Genomic DNA, 22,708 nt, shown 5'->3' with positions numbered 1-22,708 from the left:
TTCCCGCTCCAGGCCATACTTCATTCCACTGCCCGGATTATCTTCCTACAGAAACGCTGTGGGCATGTCACTCCCCTCTTCAAAAACCTCCAGTGGTTGCCTATCGACCTTTGCATGAAGCCAAAACTATTGGCTTTAAAGCTGTCCATCCCCTCGCCCCCTCCTACCTCACCTCCCTTCTCTCTTTCTCCAGCCCAGCCCGCACGCTCGGCTCCTCTGCCGCCGCTCACCTCCTCACCGGGCCTCGTTCTCACCTGTCCCGCCGTCGACCCCTGGCCCACGTCCTACCTCTGGCCCGGAACGCCCTCCCTCCTCACATCCACTGAACCGGCTCTCTTCCCCCTTTCCAAGCCCTACCGAGAGCTCCCCTCCTCCAGGAGGCCTTCCCAGACTGAGCCCTCCCTTTCCCTCTGCTCCTCCTCCCCTCCCCATTCCCCCTTCTCCTGCCTTCTGCTCTTCCCCCTTCTCCTCGTTCATTCAATAGTATTTATTGAGCGCTTACTATGTGCAGAGCACCGTACTAAGCGCGTGGAGTGTACACATCGGCAACAGAGAAGGAGAGTTCCTGCCCATTGACGGGCTTACAGTCTAATCGGGGGAGACGGGTAGACAAAAACAGTATTTGTATACATTATTTATTGTTGTCCACAAGAACCGACCGACGGCATCCAGGCCTATGGAGCGGAACTGAGAGGACAAGAGTGATTCCATTTTAGTGAATCCAGGACTTCCTTTCATTTTATGATCCCCTCCAGTTTATGAGCCCCTTCCAGTTTGAGAAATTGTCGACCCCCAGACAAGAAAGATAACCACAACATTCTTTTGACTCCCACATCAAGAATCCGCGATCACTTCAAGTTGTTAACCCTGGCTGCAGCTGCTAACTGTCGACCGCACATCTGCTTATCTCCGGAAAATAGGAACTGAACCCAGGAACTGATGGCGAACTCCCCCATTCCTCCCTTTCTCACCAATTGGCCGTACGCTTCAAGACCGTAAGCCCGTCGATTAGACCGTAAGCCCGTCAAAGGGCAGGGACTGTCTCTATCTGTTACCGATTTGTCCATTCCAAGCGCTTAGTACAGTGATCTGCACAGAGTAAGCGCTCAATAAATACTATTGAATGAATAAAGGCAATGTTCTGAGGGAGGTTCGGGGCTACACGCCACTCGTATCCCACTGGGATGAACTGATGTGTAGCCACTTTCCTCTTTTCTGCGCTATCCCCACTCCTGTCTCCAAGTCTTTCTATAATAAGGTTGGCATTTATTAAGCGCTTACTATGTGCAGAGCACTGTTCTAAGCGCTGGGATATACAGGGTCATCAGGTTGTCCCACATGAGGCTCACGGTCTTCATCCCCATTTTACAGATGAGGGAACTGAGGCCCAGAGAAGTGAAGTGACTTGCCCACAGTCACACAGCCAAGTGGCAGAGCTGGGATCTCTATCACCACCTGAGGTAATCGAACCCTATGATCGGAATTGCCCATCTTCACTCTGACACTTTCTGGTTATTTTTCGAGGACATTTATTACCCTATTTATTTTATTAATGATGTGTATCTATCTATGATCCCCCGATAAAGCCCGTCAAAGGGGAGGGACTGTCTCTGTTACCGATCTGTCCATTCCAAGCGCTTAGTACAGTGTTCTGCACCTAGTAAGCGCTCAATAAATACTATTGAATGAATTTATCTGTTTGGTTGGTACTGATGCCTGACTACTTATTTTGTTCTCTGTCTCCACTTTTAGACTGGGCCGGGATGGTCTCTATCTGTTGCCGAATTGTCCACTCCAAGCGTTTAGTACAGTGCTCTGCACCTAGTAAGCACTCAATAAATACTACTGAATGAATGAATGAAAGGACTGAGCAGCTGGAAGGTTTGCGGCTGCGCAGTTCGGCGGAGGAGGGAGGCCGTTGCGCCTGCGCAGATGGGGCTGCGGGGCTGAGGTTCGCGACGGCGCAGTCCGTCCGAGGGGGGCGGGAAGGCGAAGAGGGAAGGGGGCGGTGGTCGCGCCTGCGCAGATGGGGCCGCGGGGCGGGGAGAAGGGGGGCGGGTTCGCGACCGCGCAGTCCGTCCGAGGGAGCGGGGGGCGGAGCCGCGCCTGCGCAGTTGGGGCTGCGGGGCGGGGAGGAAGGGGGGCAGGTTCGCGACCGCGCAGTCCGTCCGAGGGGCGGGGAGGGCGTGGTGGCGCCTGCGCAGATGGGGCGGCGGGGGAGGCCGCTCCGCGACTGCGCCGTCCGTCCGAGGGGCGGGGAGGCGGAGGAGCGAAGGGGGCGGTGACTGCGGCTGCGCAGAGGGGGGCGGCGGGGCAGGTTGGCGCCTGCGCGGTCTGTCGGGGAGCGGCGTTGGCGCCTGCGCGGAGGGGGCGGCGGGGCGGGGCGGGGCGGGGCGGGGCGGGGCGGACCGGTGGGTGGCGCTGTGTTGTTGTTCGGCGGCGGCGGCGGCGGCGGCAAGATGGCGGCGCCCGGGGGCTCCGCGGCCTCCTCGGCGCTCAAGGGCTTGATCCAGCAGTTCACCGCCATCACGGGTGAGAGGCGACGGGCCCCCCCGGCCGCCCCCGGGCCCTCCCCCGGCCGCCCTCCGCCCCCCCGTCCTTCCCTCAGGATCCCTTCCCCCACCCCTCCCCTCAGGAGCGCGGGAGGGGGGAGGGGGCGCTGCGCCCTCACCGTGTGCTAAGCCCTGCTCCGACCGCCCTCCCTCCCTCCCTCCTTCTCTCCCTCCCTCCTTCTCTCCCTCTCTCCCTCTCAGCTCCCGCGGGACTTGTCTGAGCGCCCCCCCCCGGCGCCGAGACCCGCCACAACCACACACACCCACACAACACACTGCCCCGCACCCTCACACACACACACTCCCCCCCACCCTCACAATTACACTGCTCCCCCCCCCCCATACTAATTAATACTCTGCCCCCCCCACCCTCGCTAATTAGCACAGTGCCCCCCACCCTCACCAATACACTGCCCCCCACCCACACATACACTGCCCCCCACACTGCCTCCCAACTTCACCTATACACTGCTCCCCACCCTGACATTTACGCTGCCCCCCACCCTCACTAATCGATACACTGCCCCCCACCCTCACTAATGAATACACTGCCCCCACCCTCACTAATGAATACACTGCTCCCCACCCACACTAAGTAATACACCGCCCCCCACCTCACCAACGCACTGCGTACCATCCTCACAATTACACTGCCCCCCACCCTTACAGATACACTGCCCCCCACCCTCACAGTTACACTGCTCCCCACCCTCACTGATTAATACACTGCTCCTCACCCTTACTAATTGATACACTGCCCCTAAACCTCACTTATGCACTGCCCCCCACCCTCACAGACACACTGCTTTCCACCCCCACAATTACACTGCCCTCCACCCTCACAGATACACTGCTCCCCCTCCTCACTAATTAATACGCTGCTCCCCACCCCCACTAATTAATACACTGCCCCTAAACCTCACCTATACACTGCCCCCCACCCTCACAGACACACTGCTTTCCACCCCCACAATTACACTGCCCTCCACCCTCACAGATACACTGCTCCCCCTCCTCACTAATTAATACGCTGCTCCCCACCCCCACTAATTAATACACTGCCCCTAAACCTCACCTATACACTGCCCCCCACCCACACAGACACACTGCTTTCCACCCCCACATTTACACTGCCCTCCACCCTCACAGATACATTGCTCCCCATCCTCACTAATTAATACACTGCCCCCCCAACCCTCACAAATACACTGCTCTCCACCCTCACCTATACACTGCCCGCCCCCCAACACCCTGCCCCCCACCCTTACATATACGCTGCCCTCCACTCCCCCCACACACTGCCCCCCACGCCCCTCTACAAACCCTCCCCCACACCCCCCCATGCCTCTCCTCCCCCACCTCCACCCACACAACCACCCACATTCATTCATTCATATTTATTGAGCGCTTACTGTGTGCAGCGCACTGGACAACTCGGCAACAGAGAGAGACCATCCCCGCCCAACGCCGGGCTCACAGTCTAAATGGGGGGCGGGGGCAGACACCACACAAGTAGGCAGGCATCAAGTAGACACCCCCTTACCACTCCTCACCTCCACACACATGCACCCACCTCTGCATATAACCCCCCACAGACCCCCACACATACCCACCCTCATTTCCACACACCTCCATCCTCCCATACACCCCCCCCACACCCCTCCGCCTCCACACACCCCACACCCCCTCCACCTCCACACCCCTGCACACACAAAACCACACACACCCCCTCCACACACCCACACACCCCTCCACACCTCCCCACACCTTCACACCCCTCCCCGGTCCAGGCCCAGAGCCCCCCAGGGCGTTGGGCGCTTGGCTTGGCCGCCTTCTCCCCTTGGGGGGTGGGGGGGACCCCCAGTTTTAGGGTGCCATCCCGGGAACGGTGACCATCCCCAGAGCGGGGTGGGCGCTTAATCCCCGGGAAAAATGCCCGGGGGAAGCCCCAGCCCGCCCTGATGCCCTGGGATGAAGACTGGCACCTCTTCTTGGGAACCCCGGGAGGCCTTTCTTCCCTCTCCTTCCTCTCTCGAGCTTCCAAACTTTTATTTTGGCTTGGGTGATTAGAGGGCCGAGCAGATGATGGAGAGAATGGAGAGTCCGTGGGCCCACGTGTCATTCACCGTTTTCTTGTGTTTTGGGGGGGATTTTTCTTCCATTTTTGGGAGGGCGTCAGGCCTCAAGGCCTCACTGAAAATCCAGAACTTCCTGAAGTGGACTTGGCCGTGCAGAAAATGACTTTCCACTCCGTATAGGTGTGGAGTTTTAAAGACTGCCAAATGAGCCCGGTTCTAAGGATAAGTTTATTTTCAGTGTTGCCTAGTAGATAGAGCCCAGGCCCGAGAGTCAGAAGGACCTGGGTTCCGACGCCAGCGCTGCCACTTGTCTGCTGTGTGACCTTGGGCGAGTCAACTTCTCCGGGCCTCAGTTCCCTCATTTGCAAAATGAGCTCCGTGTGGGATCGGGACTGTGTCCAACCTGATTTATTTGTGTGTATCCCAAAGCTTAGTACAGTGCCTGGCACAAAGAGCTGAACAGATGAAATTTAAGAAGGAAAGGGGGACTTCAAGTCACTTTTCCTGCCCATCCTCGGTATTCTTTTTCAGACCCCACCATAAGTGAAACTGGACTCTTGAAAAGTTAGGTTTCGTTTTTGGACTACCTGAGAAAATTAAGGAAAGTAGAGTTGGTAAAGTAAAAATGAGCCTGGAAGGGATATATTCTTTTTCTCTTTCACTACAGCTTCTCCAGAATCCCCTTTTCTAAAAACCAATCAAGCAGTGGTATTTAGTAAGCACTTTTTGTTGGGCAGAGTGCCTGTACCCAGCCCTTGGAAGAGTACAATAGAGACCCAATTCCTGCCCACATGTTCTTCAGAGTGCCCCCATAGCCATTTTTGTGAAGGCAGGGAGATACAAGATTTATTTTTATTAGCAATAAATGATTGTGTGGGTCTGTACTTGGAGTATTCGGAATTAGTAGGTCAGATTGCATCAGTGATTTTTATCCACTGTTTACCAATTCCCTCTTCAACCAAACTTTTTAGAGGTGCTTTTAACGCAGATGATAATCATTGTGTGAAGTGCCTACCGTGTGCCAAGTACTCTACTAAGCACTGGGGTAATAATAATAATGATGTTGGTATTTGTTAAGCGCTTACTATGTGCAGAGCACTGTTCTAAGCACTGGGGTAGACACAGGGGAATCAGGTTGTCCCACGTGGGGCTCACAGTCTTAATCCCCATTTTACGGACGAGGTAGCTGAGGCACGGAGAAGTTAAGTGACTTGCCCACAGTCACACAGCTGACAAGTGGCAGATCCGGGATTCGAACCCATGACCTCTGACTCCAAAGCCCGTGCTCTTTCCACTGAGCCATGCTGCTTCTTGGGGTAGAGACAAGATCATCAGGTCAGACGCTGCTCCCGGTCCAAGCAGGAGGGAGGGCGAGTATTGAATCCCCCATTTGACAGATGAGGGGAGAAAAGCACCGAGAGGCTAAATGACTTGCCCACGGTCACACGGCAAGTAGCTGGCCAAGCCAGGGTTGGAATTCAGATCCTCTGACTCCCGGACTGGTGCTCTTTTGACCAACCCAAGCTGCTTCTCTAACTAATTCTTCGTAGCTGCTGAATAAATACAAGCTAGTTTCTCCTAGGAACTCGAAATGTTCTGCCAACCTTCTCATCAGTCCCCACAGTATCTTGAAAAGTAGGTTGTCAAATCATTTTCCAAGAGAACTAACTGAAAAGAATGAAAGGTAAAATAAGTCTTTTTTTTTTTTTTTTTAAAGACTCCTCCTTCAGACCCCCTCTCACCTAATCATTCATTCAATCGAATTTATTGAGCGCTTACTATGTGCAGAGCACTGTACTAAGCGCTTGGAATGGACAATTAGGCAACAGACAGAGATAATCCCCGCCCGACGACGGGCTCACAGTCTAACCACACTCCCTATCACTTTTGTGGGCTTAAAGCAGGCCAAGCAAATTCCTGCCATCAAAGGTCGAAAGTCCACAAGAGGGAAAGCAGCGCTGTTTGTCTTTAGGGTGGTTGAGATTTTTTTTTTTAATTAAAACCTGTTGGGATATATTTTGCCTCTGGGAGGTGAAGTGGTAAAACAAATTAACACACTCAGTCCTTGTTTTTCACATACCTTGATGATAATTGTGGTATTTGTTAAGCTCTTACTCTGTGCCAAGCAAGCTGTTTGACTGTGGGCAAGTCACTTCACTTGTCTGGACCTCAGTGACCTCATCTGTAAAATGGGGATGAAGACTGTGAGCCTCATGTGGGACAACCTGATGACCCTGTACCTACCCCAGCGCTTAGAACAGGGCTCTGCACATAGTAAGCGCTTAACAAATACCAACATTATCATTATTATTAAGTACTGGTATAAATGCAAGATAGAGCCCATGTAGGGCGTGCAACCTAAGTAGGAGGGAGAGCAGGTGAGGAAGCTGAGGCCCAAAGAAGTGAAGTGACCCCCCCCCAGAGTCTCACAAAAGGCATGTGGCGTAGCGGGGATTAGAACCCAGGCCTTTTGACTGCCCTCTCCCTTGCGGCCATGTGCTCTTTCCACTAGGCCAGGCTGCTTTTACAGAAAAGGATCATAGTTTAGACATGCATGGGCTGTTTAGGCCTAACTGATCGGTTTTCCTATCGATTTTGATTCCCCTAAGGTCACTTATTAGCCACTCGAAGGCCAGTGTGAATTGGTCACGTACCGAGTGCTGCTAAAAGGGGTCCGGGGAGCTGTCGATGGGCTATTTGGGGCTTTTAGTTGGCCAACCGTTAAACTGCTGTAACCTGGGCGTTTGTTTTGAAGGCGGTAGATTTGTGCAGAGGTGACGATGTGAGGGCGGGCAGTAGAAATGGTAGAAAAGGTACGTTTCACCAGGCTGGCAACAGGTCTTTCGGCGCGTCTGTCCTCATTGCCCGTTCTTCTACGGACATCTTCATTCTGGGAGTCAAAACAAAACTTCTAGAAATTGCTTTTCGATCCAGGCGTGTAAAATGCTTTCAGTTCTCCTTTCAAAGAAGTCGGAAGTCGATAGCAAAGAAGACGGCCTTCCAGCTCGGCTTGTAGCCTTTCGGGCAGTTGGCCCTTGCAGCGGGTTTCACGATCTCACGTGGGATCCGCTTTTGAAAGGTTTCCAGTCAGCTGAGTCTTCCAGCCGGAGAGGGTCGAAGGAGAATTTCTTTTCCCCTCTTACTTGTCTAACAGGGATAGATCCCGAGTCTTCTCTGGAAACACATGTTCACTGATGTGGCTTCCCCAAAGGATTAAGGACATCACTGGCTTGGGGCTTTAGAGTGTTAATTCAGCAGTGAAATACAGGTAAAATTGACATGTACAGAAATGGCCAAGTGACCAGATCCTTTCCAGGAAACGCAGGGCAGCAGGACAACAAGAGCCCCTGGCCGCGGCGATCCTCCCCAGTCAGTACTCCGTCTCTTACGCAGCCACAGCAGTCAATCTGCTGTGGGCAGAGCACTCTGCTCAGTGCTTGCAAGAGTAGAGTAGGAAAAGCCACAGTCCTTGCCCAAAAAAGAGCCTTGTTGTTAAGGGGGGCTGGCCGACAAAGTTGCAGATGGGAGGAAGTGCTCAAATAGCAGATTATATACCGAAATGCAGCAAGAGTTAGTGGGTACCACAAGTTCCTTGTCAGGGCAAAAGCGCTGAGCTAGAAGTAGGGAAGAGGGAACTCCGGGAAGAGAAAAATAGGGACGGGAAAGCCTGCTAGAGGAGGCGAGGTGTGCTTTTTTTCCCTTTTTTAATTTTGTAGGCGTGGCTCAGTGGAAAGAGCCCGGGCTTGGGAGTCAGAAGTCATGGGTTCTGATCCCAGCTCCGCTGCTTGTCAGCTGTGTGACAAAGTCACTTAACTTCTCTGCCTGTTACCTCATCTGTAAAATGGGGATTAAAACTGTGAGCCCTACGTGGGACAACCTCATTACCTTGTATCCCCCCCCGCAGCGCTTAGACCAGTGCTTTGCACATTGTAAGCGCTAAACAGATACCATCATCGTCAACTTGGGGTGGTTCTGGCCTGGCAGATTGGAGGTGGGTGCAGTGGGTCCCAGGAGGGGTGGGAATGAGGCACAGTGAGAAGGTGAGCTTGGGAGCAACGGAGAGTTCCAGCTGGAATGACAAGGGAGGATAAGTAGGAGGGCGGGAGCTGATGGGAACAATGGGCAGGACTTTGATATGAAGGTGAAGAAAGAATGTCTGGAGGTACTTTGAATATTTTTTTCCCCCTGGTATTTAAGCTCTTTACTATGTGTCAAGCACTGTTGTAAGCCCTGGGGTAATAATAATGATAATATTTGTGATATTTGTTAAGCATTTATTGTGTGCCAGGGACTGTGCTAAGCACTGGGGTGGATCCAGGAAAATTGGGTTGGACCCAGTCCTTTGGGGGGCTCACAGTCTCAATCCCCTTTTTACAGATGAGATGACTGAGGCCCAGAGAAGTGAAGGGACTTGCCCAAGGTCCCACAGCAGACAAGTGGCGGAGCCAGGATTAGAACCCATGACCTTTGATTCCCAGGCCCGGGCTCTAGCCCTTACGCCATCCTGCTTCTCTAGATACAACATAGGGCTCGCTGTTTGTCGGAGGCAGGAGGATTTAATCTCCGTTTTACAGATGAGGTAACCGAGGCCCAGAGGTGAAGTGACTTGCCCAGGGGTCACACAGTAGACAAGTGGTGGAGCCGGAATTAGAATCCAAGTCCTCCCAATTCCCAGCCCCAGCCTCTTTAGGCACTCATTTATAATGATAAATTAGTTGTTTAGATTATCTGTCTCCCCCTCTAGACGGTAAACTCATTTTGGGCAGGGAATGTCTCTGCTAATTCTGTTGCACTGTCGTCTCCCAAGCTCTTAGTACAGCGGTCTGCACCCAGTAAGTGCTCAGTAAATAGCACTGAGCGATTGATTTCCACTTGGCCACGCTGCTCCTGGACTGGAGAGATGAGGGCTGAATCTTTTAGAAAGATGATCCAGAGCGAAGCGTGGGTGCGGGAAAGGAGAGAAGTTGAAGACGGGGATAGAGGGGGAAGCGGCCGGGGAGCAGCGTGGACGGAGCCGTCAGTCAGTGGTATTCCTTGAGCCGCACACTTGCTGTGTGCCGAGCACTGTACCAGATGCCTGGAGGAGTACGACAGAGTAGAGTTGGTAGACATGGTCCCTGCCCACAGTTGTTTAGACTGTGAGCCCGTCATTGGGCAGCGATTGTCTCTATCTGTCGCTGAATTGTACATTTCAAGCGCCGAGTACAGTGCTCTGCACATAGTAAGCGCTCAATAAATACGACTGAATGCCCACAAAGAGAAGCAGCGTGGCCTAGTGGCAAGAGCACAGGCTTGGGAGTCAGTGGGATCTCACCTGACTCCGCCAACTGTCTGCTGGGTGACCTGGGGCAAGTCACTTCACATCTCTGTGCCTCAGGTATCTCATCTGTACAACGGGGATTAAGACCTGAGCCCCATGCGGGACAGTCTGATTACCTTAGAACAGTGCTTGGCAAGTTGTAAGAGCTTAACAAATACCATAATTATTATTATTACGATCATTAAGTAATTTATGGGCTAGAGGGGGAGACAGACACCAAGATAAATTAGAGATAGAGTGAGTAGTATAAGGATGTTTGACTCGTCAAAGGGCAGGGACTGTATCTGTTACTGATTTGTGCATTCCAAGCGCTTAGTACAGTGCTCTGCACATAGTAAGCGTTCAATAAATACTACTGAATGATGTTTGCATAGCTCTTTGGGGTTGGGGTGAGTATCAGAGTGCTTAGAGTGGGAAACAGATCTTCAAACAGATTACAGATAGGAGAATTAGTAGAGTATAAGGATGTTTACAGAGGTCTTTGGAGTTGGGGTGAGTGTTCATTCAGTCGTATTTATTGAGTGCTCACTGTGTGCAGAGCACGGTACTCCAAGCGGTTGGGAGAGTACAATAGGACGATAGACATATTGGCTGCCCACAGCAAGCTTACAGTATAGAGGGGGAGACAGACGTTAATAGAAATAAATTATGGAAATGTCCATAAGGGCGGTGGGGTAAATAAAGGGAGCAAGTCTGGGGACACAGAAGGGAGAGGAAGAAAAGAAAAAGCGGCTTAGTCGGGGAAGGCTTCTTGGAGGAGATGTGCCTTCAATAAGTCTTCGAAGGAGGGGAGAGTCATTGTGAGATTGGAGGAGGGAGGGCGATCCAGGCCCGAGGGAAGACGTGGGTGAGGGGCCGGTGAGTATCGAAGTGTTTAAGGGGTACACGCGCAGCCCCGTGCACAGGTTATGTAGAGGGAAGGGTGACGGGGGAAATGAGGGCCCAGTCTGGGAAAGCCTCTTGGGGGAGATGCGATTTTAGGAGGGTTTTGCAGGTGGGGAGAGTGGTGGTCATCATCATCAGTGGTATCTGTTGAGCGCTTACTGTGTGCAGAGCACTGTACTAAGTGCTTGGAATGCACAGTTCGGCAACAGAGATAATCCCTGCCCAACAACGGGCTCACGGTCTGAAAGCGGGAGACAGACAACAAAGCAAGTAGTCAAGTATCAATACCATCAAGATAAATAGAGTCATAGATATATACACATCATTAATAAAATAGAGAAATAATATATACAAGTATGCACAAGGGATGTGGGGAGGGGAAGGGGATAGAGCAGAGGGGGAGAGTAGGGGGAATGAGGAGGGGGCAGAGGGAAAAGGCGGGCTCAGTCTGGGAAGGCCTCCCGGAGGAGGGGAGCTCTCAGTAGGGCTTTGAAGAGGGGAAGAGAGTCAGTTTGGCGGAGGTGAGGAGGGAGGGCGTTCCGGGGCAGCGGGAGGACGTGGCCCGGGGGTCGACGGCGGGACGGGCGAGAACGTGGCACGGCGAGGAGGTCAGAGGCAGAACATTGTAATAAATGCTTCGAGTACAGGACAACTAAGTTGGGAGACACGCTCCCCACCCACCACGAGCTCTCAGTGTAGAGGGGAAAACAGGCGATATAAAGAATTTATAAATGCGATGGGGCGGCGGTTTGTCGTATACGGCGGCGGGCCGGGGGGAAGGGAGTTCCAGCCCCGAGGGAGGAGGCGGGCAAGGGGTCAGTGACGAGATCGTGGCTCGGCCGGTATTTTGGCATTAGCGGAGTGCAGCGTGCGGGCCGGGCTGTAGTAGATCAGCGAGGTAAGGTAGGAGCGAGAGAGCTGATGGTCTTAAAGCCGACGGTAAGGAGTTGGTTGGGGGCATCGAGTTGAATAGACAGTCTTTGGAGATTCTTATTAGAGGAGTTATTAGGTCAGCTCAGACCGTGATCCCATCATTGGGTAGGGCTTGGCTCTCGAATTGTACATTCCGCGTGCTTAGTACAGTGCTCTGCACATAGTAAGCGCTCAATAAATACTATTGAATGAATCAGGCTGGCTCCAGAGCCCTTGCCCTTTGAATACTTGATAATCACCCCACCTTAGCCCCACAGCACCCGTGTACATATCCACAATTGAGTTACAGTAATATCTGCCTTCCATCTCCGCATTGTACCTTCCCAAACGTTTAGTACACAGAAGGCACTCAGTAAATACCACTGACTGACTGATCGATCGATGGATCTGGAAAAGCCTTGGAAGAAAAACCGACAGGATTTAGTAACTGATTAGATATGAGAGTGGGGAAATCAGCAATCAATCAGTGTTATTATTTGTGTGCTTACTGTGGTGCAGGATGCTGTACTAGACGCCTGGGGGAGTACAGTATAGCAGAGTTGGCAGGCACAACCCCTGCCCACAAGGAGCTTTCAGTCCAGAGGGAAAATACCCAGGTTGTGGGGTTTGAAACAGGGAGGGATGTTGGGGTTGTCAACTGTGATAGCCCGTCACTGGGCAGGGATTGTCTCTATCTGTTGCGAATTGTACAGTCCAAGCGCTTAGTACAGTGCTCTGCACATAGTAAGCGCTCAGTAATACGATTGAAGGAATGATAGAGTTACGGAGAGGAGGGAGGGAATAAGGAGGGAAGATGCAGAGTTCTCTTTTTGACACTGTGCACAAAGTTTTGACCGGCCACGGCTCTACAGGTGTCTGCCGGCAAGAGGAGAAGAGAGACTGCAGATGCCGGGAGAGGTTGGGGCCACTGAGAGAGATTTAGGAGTCTTCGGCTTTGAGGTAGTAGCCGAGCCCCCGGTGAACCCCTGAAAGAGTAAGGGCGCCCGAATGGATCCTGAGGAGCACCCACAGTTAGAGCCTGAGAGGAGGAAGGGGCGAGGGGGGGGGGACGAGAGAAACCGGACCGGGTAGAGAGGTAGGAGGAAAACCGAAATTAACTTCTGCTGAAACCGAGATCAGATAGCACCTCGGGAGGAGGGACTGGCCCCCCGTTTCTGAGGCAGCAAGGGGTCAAAGGAGGATTAGGACGGTAAGATTCGCTCAGGGGCAGGTCGGCGGTGACCTTGGAGTGGCGCAGCCTCGGTGGCGCGGAGGGGTTGGAACCGGATCGGGGTGGGTCAGGAATGACCAGCGGCCAGCCCGAAGCTCTGGGCAGCGGGAGACCTGAGTCCCGGCTCCCCCTCCCGTCTGCAGCTGGCTGAAAATCTCTCCTCTGCTCCGTACTTTACCCTCGTAATGCTTCTAAAGCCCCATGATTTTTCCCCCTTCCCTCATCAGTCGGTGAGGATAATTCTGGTATTTGCTAAGGGCTTACCGTGTGCCAGGCACTACACCAAGCACTGGGTGGAGGCTGGCAAATCGGGTTGGACACGGTCCCTGTGCCACGTGGGGCTCACAGCCTCGATGCTCATTTTACAGATGAGGGAACTGAGGCCCAGAAAAGTCATGTGACGGGCCCAGGGTTGCACAGCAGGCGAGTGGCGGAGCTGAGATTAGAACCCATGACCTTCCGACTCCCAGGCCCGGGCTTGGGAGTCCATTACATTACGGAACACTCACTATGAGCAGAGCACCGTATTAGACACCCGGGAGAGTTCAGCGCGGGAGAGTTAGCAGACACGTTCCCCGCCCGTAAGGAGCTTCCAGTCTAGAAGGGCTCCAAACTGTAATGAATCTCTCTCTTTCGTTCCCCTCCTCAAATATCACCGTCCAGCCCTGTCTTATTTCTTATTTCTGCCGTTCCTCTTTTCTTCACGACTTCCAGCTGGTGAGAAAGGCAGAGACAGGAAGGAATGAGTATTTTGGTGTGTTTTACGGAAGTTCAGGTGAGTTGATACGTTTGAACGTAGGGAGCAGGAAAACAGAATTCAGTTTCCCGCCCTCCTTGTAAAAAGTCTTAAGGGACAGGCAGCATCCTCTCTAAGCCCAAATCTGCCCGAAAGCTAACCCTTGGCTAAGGACGTGGTGGGGCGGCTTGGCTTGAGTTGAAAGCAGCGTGGCCTAGTGGGTAGAGCACTGGCAGGGAGTCAGGAGGACTTGGGTTCTAATCCCGGCCCTGCCACGTGGCTGCCGTGTGACTTCGGGCAAGGCGTTTCGCTTCTGTGCCTCAGTTTCCTCATCTGTAAAATGGAGGCCCCAGGAAGCCTCCCATCTGAATAGCTTGTATCCCCCTCTGGGGCTTAATCCAGTGCCTGGCACAGGGTAAACGTTTAACAAATACTATTATGGAAAAAAGAATTGAGCCAAGCTAGTAGCTTTTACCAGTTTCCTTATAGCCACCGTCCTATCTGTGAGAGTCTCTTCCTGTTTGAAGAAAAATATGGATTTCAACTTAGACCAGAGCTTGGTGAGGGCACCTCTTTTTGAGGTTATTCAGGCCCAGTGGGCTTGGAACATCTAGTAAATGTTCATTCATGACTGAAGTTTTTGAATGTTCAAATTTGACTAAAATGAATAGTGTTCAATGTCCAATTTCACTTAATTCAGGACAGATCATTCTGTGGTTCAGTGCTTTGGATTTCACTCATTCGTTCAGTCGTATTTATTGAGCGCTCACTGTATGTGGAGCTCTGTACTAAGAGGTTGGGAAAGTGCAATAAAGCAATAGAGAATAATGAGAGCAATAATAATAATAATAAATAATGAACGAATAAATAATAATAATAATAATTTAATAATAATAAAGAGAGCAATAATGAGAGAAGCAGCGTAGCTCAGTGGAAAGAGCACGGGCTTTGGAGTCAGAGGTCATGGGTTTGAATGCCGGCTCTGCCACTTGTCAGCTGTGTGACTGTGGGCAAGTCACTTAACTTCTCGGTGCCCCGGTTACCTCATCTGTAAAATGGGGATTAAGACTGTGAGCCCCACGTGGGACAACCCGATTCCCATGTGTCTACCCCAGCGCTTAGAACAGTGCTCTGCACATAGTAAGCGTTTAATAGATACCAACATTATTATTATTATTAAAGAGAGACAATCCCTGCCCACGACGAGCTCACAGTCTAGAGCGGGGGGAGACAGACATCGATCCAAGTAAACAGGCATCAATATAAAGAAATAAAATTACAGGTATATGCATAAATGCTGTAGGGTCGGGGGAGAGGGGGGGAGAGCAAAGGGAGAGAGGGCAGCGTGGAAAGGAGAGGAGATGAGGAAAAGTGGGCTTAGTCTGGGAAGGCCTCTTGGAGGAGGTGGGCCTTCGATAAGGCTCTGAAGGGGGAGGAGAGTGATCGTCTGGTGCATTTGAGGAGAGAGGGCGTTCCGGGCCAGAGGCGGACGTGGGCCAGGGGACGGCGACGAGACAGGCGAGATGGAGGCCCAGGGAGAAGGTTAGCATCGGAGGAGCGGAGCGTATGGGCTGGGATGGAGAAGGAGAGAAGAAAGGCGAGGTAAGAAGGGGCAAGACGATGGAGAGCTTTCGAGCCAAGAGTGAGGAGTTTCGTTTGATACGGAGGTGGAGAGGCGGGGGGTGACTTGCCTTTGGCATTTCTGTAGAAAGATAATAATAATGGTGGTGTTTAAGTGTTTACTATTCGTTCATTCATTCAATTAGTATTTATTGAGTGCTTACTATGTGCAGAGCACTGTACTAAGCGCTTGGAGTGTACAGGTTTGGGCAGTTGGAACTTTGTGCAAAGCACTGTTCTAAGCGGCTGGGGGGATACAAAGATAATCAGATTGTCCCACGTGGGGCTCACGGTCTTCATCCCCCATTTGACAGATGAGGTAACTGAGGCCCAGAGAAGTGAAGTGACTTGCCCAAAATCACAGAGCTGGCAAGTGGAGGAGCCAGGATTAGAACCCGTGGACCGCTGACTCCCAAGCCCGGGCTCTTGCACTGAGCCACGCTGCTTCTCAATCCGGGCAGTAGAGTGAAGTGTGGAGTGGAAGAGGGGAGAGGCCAGGAGGTGGGGAGGTCAGAAAAGAGGCTGATGCGGTCATCCAGTCGCGGGATAGGGTGAGTGACTGTACTAATGTATAATTATTTGACTGACGTACATTTGGCATCTGACAACCCAGCTCCGCCGCTAATTTGGTCAATCGATTGATCTGTAATATTTACTGACCGCTTGCTGTGTGCAGGGCCTTGTTCATTCATTCATTCAACAGTATTTATTGAGGGCTTACTATGTGCCCAAGAAGCACTGTACTAAGCGCTTGGGAGTGTACAATTGGGCAACGACAGAGACAATCCCTGCCCAGTAACGGGCTCACAGTCTAAATGGGGGAGACAGAAAGCAAAGCAAGACAGAACAAAACAAAACTAGCGTAGACATCATCAAGATAAATAGAATCCTAGAGATGTAAACATCTTTAACAAAATGAATAGGCTAATAAATAATATGTACAAATACGCACAAGTGCCAGTGGGGAGGGGAAGGGGGTAGAGCAGAGGGAGGGAGTCGGGGGAAATGGGGAGGGAGGAGGAACGGAGGGAAAGGGGGGGCTTCAGTGTGGAAGGCCTCCTGGAGGAGGGGAGCTCTCAGTAGGGCTTGGAAGGGGGGAAGAGAGTGAAGTGTGGCGGAGGTGAGGAGGGAGGGCGTTCCGGGACGGCGGGAGGACGGGGGCGGGGGGTCGACGGCGGGAACGGGCGAGACCGGGGGACGGCGAGGAGGTGGGCGGCGGAGGAGCGGAGCGTGCGGGGTGGGCGGTGGAAAGAGAGAAGGGAGGAGAGGTAGGAAGGGGCGAGGTGACGGAGAGCTTTGAAACCGAGAGTGAGGAGTTTTTCTTTCGGCGCGAGGTTGATAGGCAACCACTGGAGGGTTTTTGTTCTAAGCTCTTGGGAAGACCAGTCCGATAAAGTTGGCAGATGTGATCCCTGCTCACCGGGAGGTTACTGGCTACGGGGGAGGTGACGTCAACCCCCTCTCGGTGCCTCAGTTTCCTCATCTGGAATATGTTTAGGATTTTTTCACAGGGCCCTAAAAATCTCGGCTAGAAAGCCGTGTACAATCAGGGTGGCTAATTAGCCCCGTTTGATCTGCGTAGGCAGACTTCGGGTGCCGTATCTTTCCCGGAACTAGCCGCTAGCCTCCACCTTAGCCCTCAGATCGATCAGTGATTCGGTCGTAATTTATTGAGCGCTTAACTAGAATCCAGTGTACCGTTCTCGGTGCTCGGGAGCCCGCGATATAAGATGAACTAGCAGACGTGTTCCCCGCTCCAGGCTCGGATCAGATTGGGGTTCAGGCCGTGGAAAGGGCGGGCAGCCGTTGACCTCGTACCCCTCCGTCTGCTCCTTTTGGGGCGGGGGGGAGTGGAGCAAACAGCCGAGCCGCCAGCACCACCGCTCCGAAGGAGCCGGGCAGAGTGAGATCCTGAAGACTCCGGCCCGTCCAGACCTGGCCCGGTCCGGCAGGGTGGCGGATGGTGGCCCATCCCTTCGGCCCATCTGCAGCCGAGCATTTCTGGGCTGCTTTTTCCTCTTGACTCACTTAATGTGCGTCAACAGATTGGGAAACATACCAGTTCATCGGGCCAAATAAGGCCCTGTCCCACAGCACTTGTGTATATTTGTGCATATTTATTATCCTATTTATTTTCATTCGTTCATTCAATAGTATTTATTGAGCGCTTACTATGTGCAGAGCACTGTCCTGAGCGCTTGGAATGGACAAGTCGGCAACAGATAGAGACAGTCCCTGCCCTTGGACGGGCTCACGGTCTAATCGGGGGAGACGGACAGACAAGAGGTAATTAATAGAGTCGAGGGGAAGAACATCTCATAAAAACGATGGCAACTAAATAGAATCGGGGTGATGTACATCTCATTAAACAAAATAAATAGGGTGATGAAGATATATACAGTCGAGCGGACGAGTACAGTGCTGAGGGGGTGGGACGGGAGAGGGGGAGGAGGAGAGGGAAACGGGGGAGAAGAGGGTTTAGCTGCGGAGAGGTGAAGGGGGGGTAGAGGGAGCAGAGGGAAAAAAGGGGGGAGCTCAGTCTGGGAAGGCCTCTCGGAGGAGGTGAGCTTTAAAGTAGGGATTTGAAGAGGGGAAGAGAATTAGATTGTCGTCGGAGGTGAGGAGGGAGGGCGCTCCGGACCGGGGAGGACGTGCCCCGGGGGTCGACGGCGGGATAGGCCGAGACCAGGGACGGTGAGGAGGTGGGCGGTAGAAAGAGAGAAAGGGAGGAGAGGTAGGAAGGGGCAAGGTGATGGAAAGCCCTCGAAGCTAGAGTGAACTAGGTGACTGTGGGCAGAGCACTGTACTGAGCGGCTTGGAAAGTACAGTCCCGGCAACCGGTGGAGACAATCCCTACCCAACGGCGGGCTCTCGGTCTAGGAGGGGGAGGGACGTCCACGTAGTTTCCGAGCCGTGGCCAGAGCGGTTCGACGGATTGGTGCGAACTTCTCCAGGTGACCTAGAGTGACTAAAGCCTAGAGTTTTTGTTTGGAACGGAGGTCAATAGGCAACGACTGGAGGTGTTTAAGAAGGGGAGTGACAGGCCCGGAGCGTTTCTGCGGGAAGATGAGCCGGGGCAGCGGAGCGAAGAATAGACCGGAGCGGGGCGAGAGAGGAGGAAGGGAGATCGGAGAGCAGGCCGACACGGTGGTCTAGCCGGGATACGACGAGAGCCCGTAGCGGTAAGGTAGCCGTCCGGGTGGAGAGGAGAGGGCGGATCTTGGCGATACCGTAGAGGTGAGACCGGCGGGTCTCGGTGACGGATCGGATGCGCGGGGCGAACGTGAGAGACGAGTCAAAGGTGACGCCGGGGTCGCGGGCCCGAGAGACGGGAAGGACGGACGTCCCGTCCACGGTGACGGGGAAGTCTGGGAGAGGACCGGGCTCGGGAGGGAAGATGAGGAGCTCGGTCTCGCTCATGTCGAGTTTTAGGTGGCGGGCAGACATCCAGGCGGAGACGTCCCGGAGGCGGGAGGAGACGCGAGCCCCAAGGGAGGGGGAGAGGACAGGGGCGGAGATGTAGATCCGCGTGTCATCTGCGCAGAGATGGTAGTCGAAGCCGTGAGAGCGGATGAGTTCACCGAGGGAGTGAGTGTAGATGGAGAACAGAAGAGGGCCGAGAACCGACCCCTGAGGAACTCCAACGGTTAAAGACTGGGAGGGGGAGGAGGCGCCTGCAAAAGAGACGGGAATGACCGAATAATCGGCTAGAGAGATAAGAGGAGAACCGGGAGAGAACCGGGAGAGGCCGGAGTCCGTGAAGCCAAGGTGAGATAAGGTGTGGAGGAGGAGGGGATGGTCGACGGTGTCAAAGGCAGCAGAGAGGTCGAGGAGGATTAGAATGGAGTAGGAGCCATTGGATTTGGCAAGAGGAGGTATTTGTATTTGTTAAACGCTTACTATGTGCAGAGCACTGTTCTAAGCGCTGGGGTAGTACAGGGTAATGGGGTTGTCCTATGCGAGGCTCACAGTTAATCCCCATTTTACAGATGAGGTAACTGAGGCACAGAGAAGTGAAGCGACTCGCCCACAGTCACACAGCTGACAAGCGGCAGAGCCGGGATTCGAACCCATGACCTCTGACTCCCAAGCCCGGGCTCTTTCCACCGAGCCTCGCCGCTTCCACGTAGAGTTCACGTGGAGAAGTTCGCACCAATCCGTCGAACCGCTCTGGCCACGGCTCGGAAACTACGTGGACGTCCCTCCCCCTCCTAGACCGAGAGCCCGCCGTTGGGTAGGGATTGTCTCCACCTGTTGCCGGACTGTGCTTTCCAAGCGCTCAGTACAGTGGCTCTGCCCACAGTAAGCGCTCAAGAAATAGTGAGTGAATGAAACGTGGTCAATGGGTGAGCTTAGAGAGAGCGGTAATTTTATTCATTATCTATTATCTATTTTGTTGCTATTGATGCCTGTCGACTTGTTTTGTGTCTGGCTCCCCCTTCGAGCCTGGGAAGCCCGTTGTTGGGTAGGGATGGTCTCTATCTGTTGCCCGAACTGTTACTCTCCAAGCTCTTAGTACAGTGCTTCCGGCACAGTAAGCTCTCGATAAATACGACTGAATGAACGTAGGGTTCACAGTCCGGAGTAGGAGGGAGAACAGGTGTTGAGTCCCCATTTTGGCAGTTGAGGAAGCCGAGGTCCAGAGACAGTTAAAGTGGCTTGTCCAGCGTCACTCGACAGGCAAGTGGCGGAGCTGGGCCAGTCCCCTAGACTCTAAGCTCCTCTGTGGGCGGGGATGTGGCTTTTAATAAGAATTTTTTAAGCGCTTACTGTGTGCCAGGCCTGCTAAGCGCTGTAATAAGCGCTGGGGTGCGAAGCAGCTTGGCTTAGTGGTACGAGCCCGGGTTTGGGAGTCAGAGGGCATGGGTTCAATTCCCGGCTCCGCTTCTTGTCTCCTGATTGACCTTGGGCAAGTCACTTAACTTCTCTGAGCCTCCGATACCCCTTCTGTAAAATGGAGATTGAGACTGTGAGCCCCACGTGGGACAACCTGATTACCTTGCATTTGCCCCAGTGCTTAGAACAGTGCTTGGCACATAGTAAGCACTTAACAAATGCCCTTGTTATTATCATTATTATTATTGTTATACAAGGAAATCGGGTTGGACACAGTCTCTGTCCCACATGGGGCTCACTGTCTTATTCCCCATTTTACAGATGAGGTAATGGAGGCACAGAGAAGTGAAGTGATTTGCCCAAGGCCACGCAGCAGACAAGTGGCAGAGCCGGGATTAGAACCCATGACTCCTGACTCCCAGGCCCGGGTTCTTACCGCTTTATACACCACTCTCCCAAGCGCTCAGAACAGTGCTGTGCACACAGTAAGCACCGAATAAATAGGATGGATTGATTGGGCCACTAGACCGCGTTGCTTGCGGGGTAATGCAGGGTGGCCTTGCCGCCCTTGCCTCGCCCCTTCTCTTTCCCACCCCATCCCCAGTCCCGATTGAAGGGGACCCTCAGCTGGGGGTGGGAGAGATGCGGGGCCTGAGGCCGAGCCTCCCCTTCTGTGGCCCGTGGATCCGGGTCCCCGGCGGTGGCCGCCGCGGGGGCAGAGAAGCCCCGGGCCGGCGGCCGCCCGGACCGGGCCCCGGTTTTCTGTCCCAACAGAACCGAACCCCAGCTCGGAGTTGCCCTGCTCCTCCCGGGCCCCCCAGGTGGAGGCTTCCAGAACCCCCAGAATCACCGGGGGGCCCCGGAACCTCCTACGTTTCGGGACGGTCGGTCGGCGGGTTGGGCGGGCAAGGGCGGTGCCGGCTTAATTAGGGAGCCGATTGCCAAGATTGGTGTCCGGCGGGCGTCACATCCATCCGACTCTACTCCAGCCTCATCCTCCTCCTGGACCCCTTGGTGGGCTTCGACTCTGGCACTCCTTTTTCCGGGAAACAGTCTCTGACCCCGGTTGGTCTCACCCTGTTCTTTCTTAGTTTCTCCTTTCCCTCTTTGGCCCATCCTGCTCGGTCTTTCTCACCGGCCCTTCTTCAGCCTCCTGTGCCCTAAAGGTAGGTACCTCTCGGGGCTCTTTTCCAGGTCCCCTCCTCTCTCCTCTCCCGTCGTCTTCTCCCTCTCTTACATTCGGTCCCAGGGGAGCTCATCCCCCTTCATGGCTTCGACTCCCAACTCCACCTCGCCAACCCCGACCTCTCCCGCCTCCAGGACGTCGATCAATCATCCTGATTTGGCACTTACCGCGTGCAGGGCACCGTACGGTGAGTGGTCACGTCCCCTGCCCACAGTGACAGTCGGAGGACATCCCCGCATGGGTTTCTTGCCAGCCCCAGGACCCCCAAACTCCTTTTCTTCCCCAGATATCCTCTTCTCCACCTGACTTTCCCATCCCAGGGGACGAAACAATCTCCCCCCCCTCAGGCCCGGAACCTCGGCGTCAATCCGTGACCCCTCCCTCGCTTCCAGCCTCCGTATTCGGAAACGTGAATTTCTCCCTCACGACGCGTCCACCGTCCTGCCCTTTTCTTTCCCGTCTGGCACTCGCCACATCCCGGCTGGAGGCGGCAGCGGGGATGAGGTAGTCCCCTTGTCTCCCAGCCTCCGATCCCTCCCCTCTCCCCAGGCCCTACTTCAACTCTGCCGCCCGGATCGTTTCTCCGAAACGTCGTTCTGCACAGATCTCCCCACTCCTCATCAACAAACCTCAAGTGGTTGCCCCTCTAGACCGTAAGCTCGCTGTGGGCAGGGAACGTGTCTGTTTATGGGTAGCGGTGCCTCTGCACGCAGTAAGCGCTCAGTAAACACGACTGAATGAATCCTCGCTCCTCTCTGGGCTATAACCGTGCTCTTCTCCAGCTCGCCTCTCTACTTAACCTCCTCCCGAGCCTTGTTCTCTTCTGTCTCCTCTAGGCTGTAAGCTCACTGTGGGCAGGGAATGTGTCTGTTGTTGAGTCAGACTCTCCCAAGCGCTTAGTCCAGTGCTCTGCACACAGTAAGCGCTCAATAAACTCAGTCGACTGACCTCCCCCGCCCTTTGCTCGCACCCACCCTCCAGCCTGGAGGTCCGTCCCGGCAAAGCCGTCAACCTGCAGCTCTCCCCTTCTTAATCGACCCGGTCGATCAGTGGTATTTCTGGAGCGCCGACTGTGTGCAGAGCACTGGACTGAGCGGTTGGGAGAAGGCAACACGGCAGAATGAGCAGACACGTTCCTGTCCCCAAGGAGCGTACAGTGCAGAAAGGCCTTTTGCGGTGACATCCACCCCCTCTGGTAGCGAGGCCTTCCCCAGCTTCCACCCTCCCTCCGACGGTGCCCTCCGCACTTGGCCGCCGTCGCGTCACTCGGGTACCCGTGGCACTTTCCTTCACATAATAATAAGAATGTTGGTATTTGTTAAGCGCTTACTAGGTGCCGAGCACCGTTCTAA

At 53.8% G+C, this 22,708-nt stretch overlaps 1 protein-coding gene across 1 annotated transcript in view; it reads left to right on the top strand.

The window, feature by feature from the left end:
- The first annotated feature begins 2,448 nt into the window (after positions 1–2,448).
- The window catches only part of UBXN7 (UBX domain protein 7), an 86,836-nt gene continuing 66,576 nt past the window's right edge, over positions 2,449–22,708 (top strand). Inside the window, 1 exon segment of the mRNA XM_029061146.2 lies at positions 2,449–2,532. Within this exon segment, the coding sequence (XP_028916979.1) occupies positions 2,460–2,532 (73 nt within the window). The 5' untranslated portion in view covers positions 2,449–2,459.

This window comes from Ornithorhynchus anatinus, chromosome 1, assembly GCF_004115215.2.
Source record: "Ornithorhynchus anatinus isolate Pmale09 chromosome 1, mOrnAna1.pri.v4, whole genome shotgun sequence".
Classification (NCBI taxonomy): Eukaryota; Metazoa; Chordata; class Mammalia; order Monotremata; family Ornithorhynchidae; genus Ornithorhynchus; species Ornithorhynchus anatinus.
This window is presented reverse-complemented; position numbering and strand designations above follow the sequence as displayed.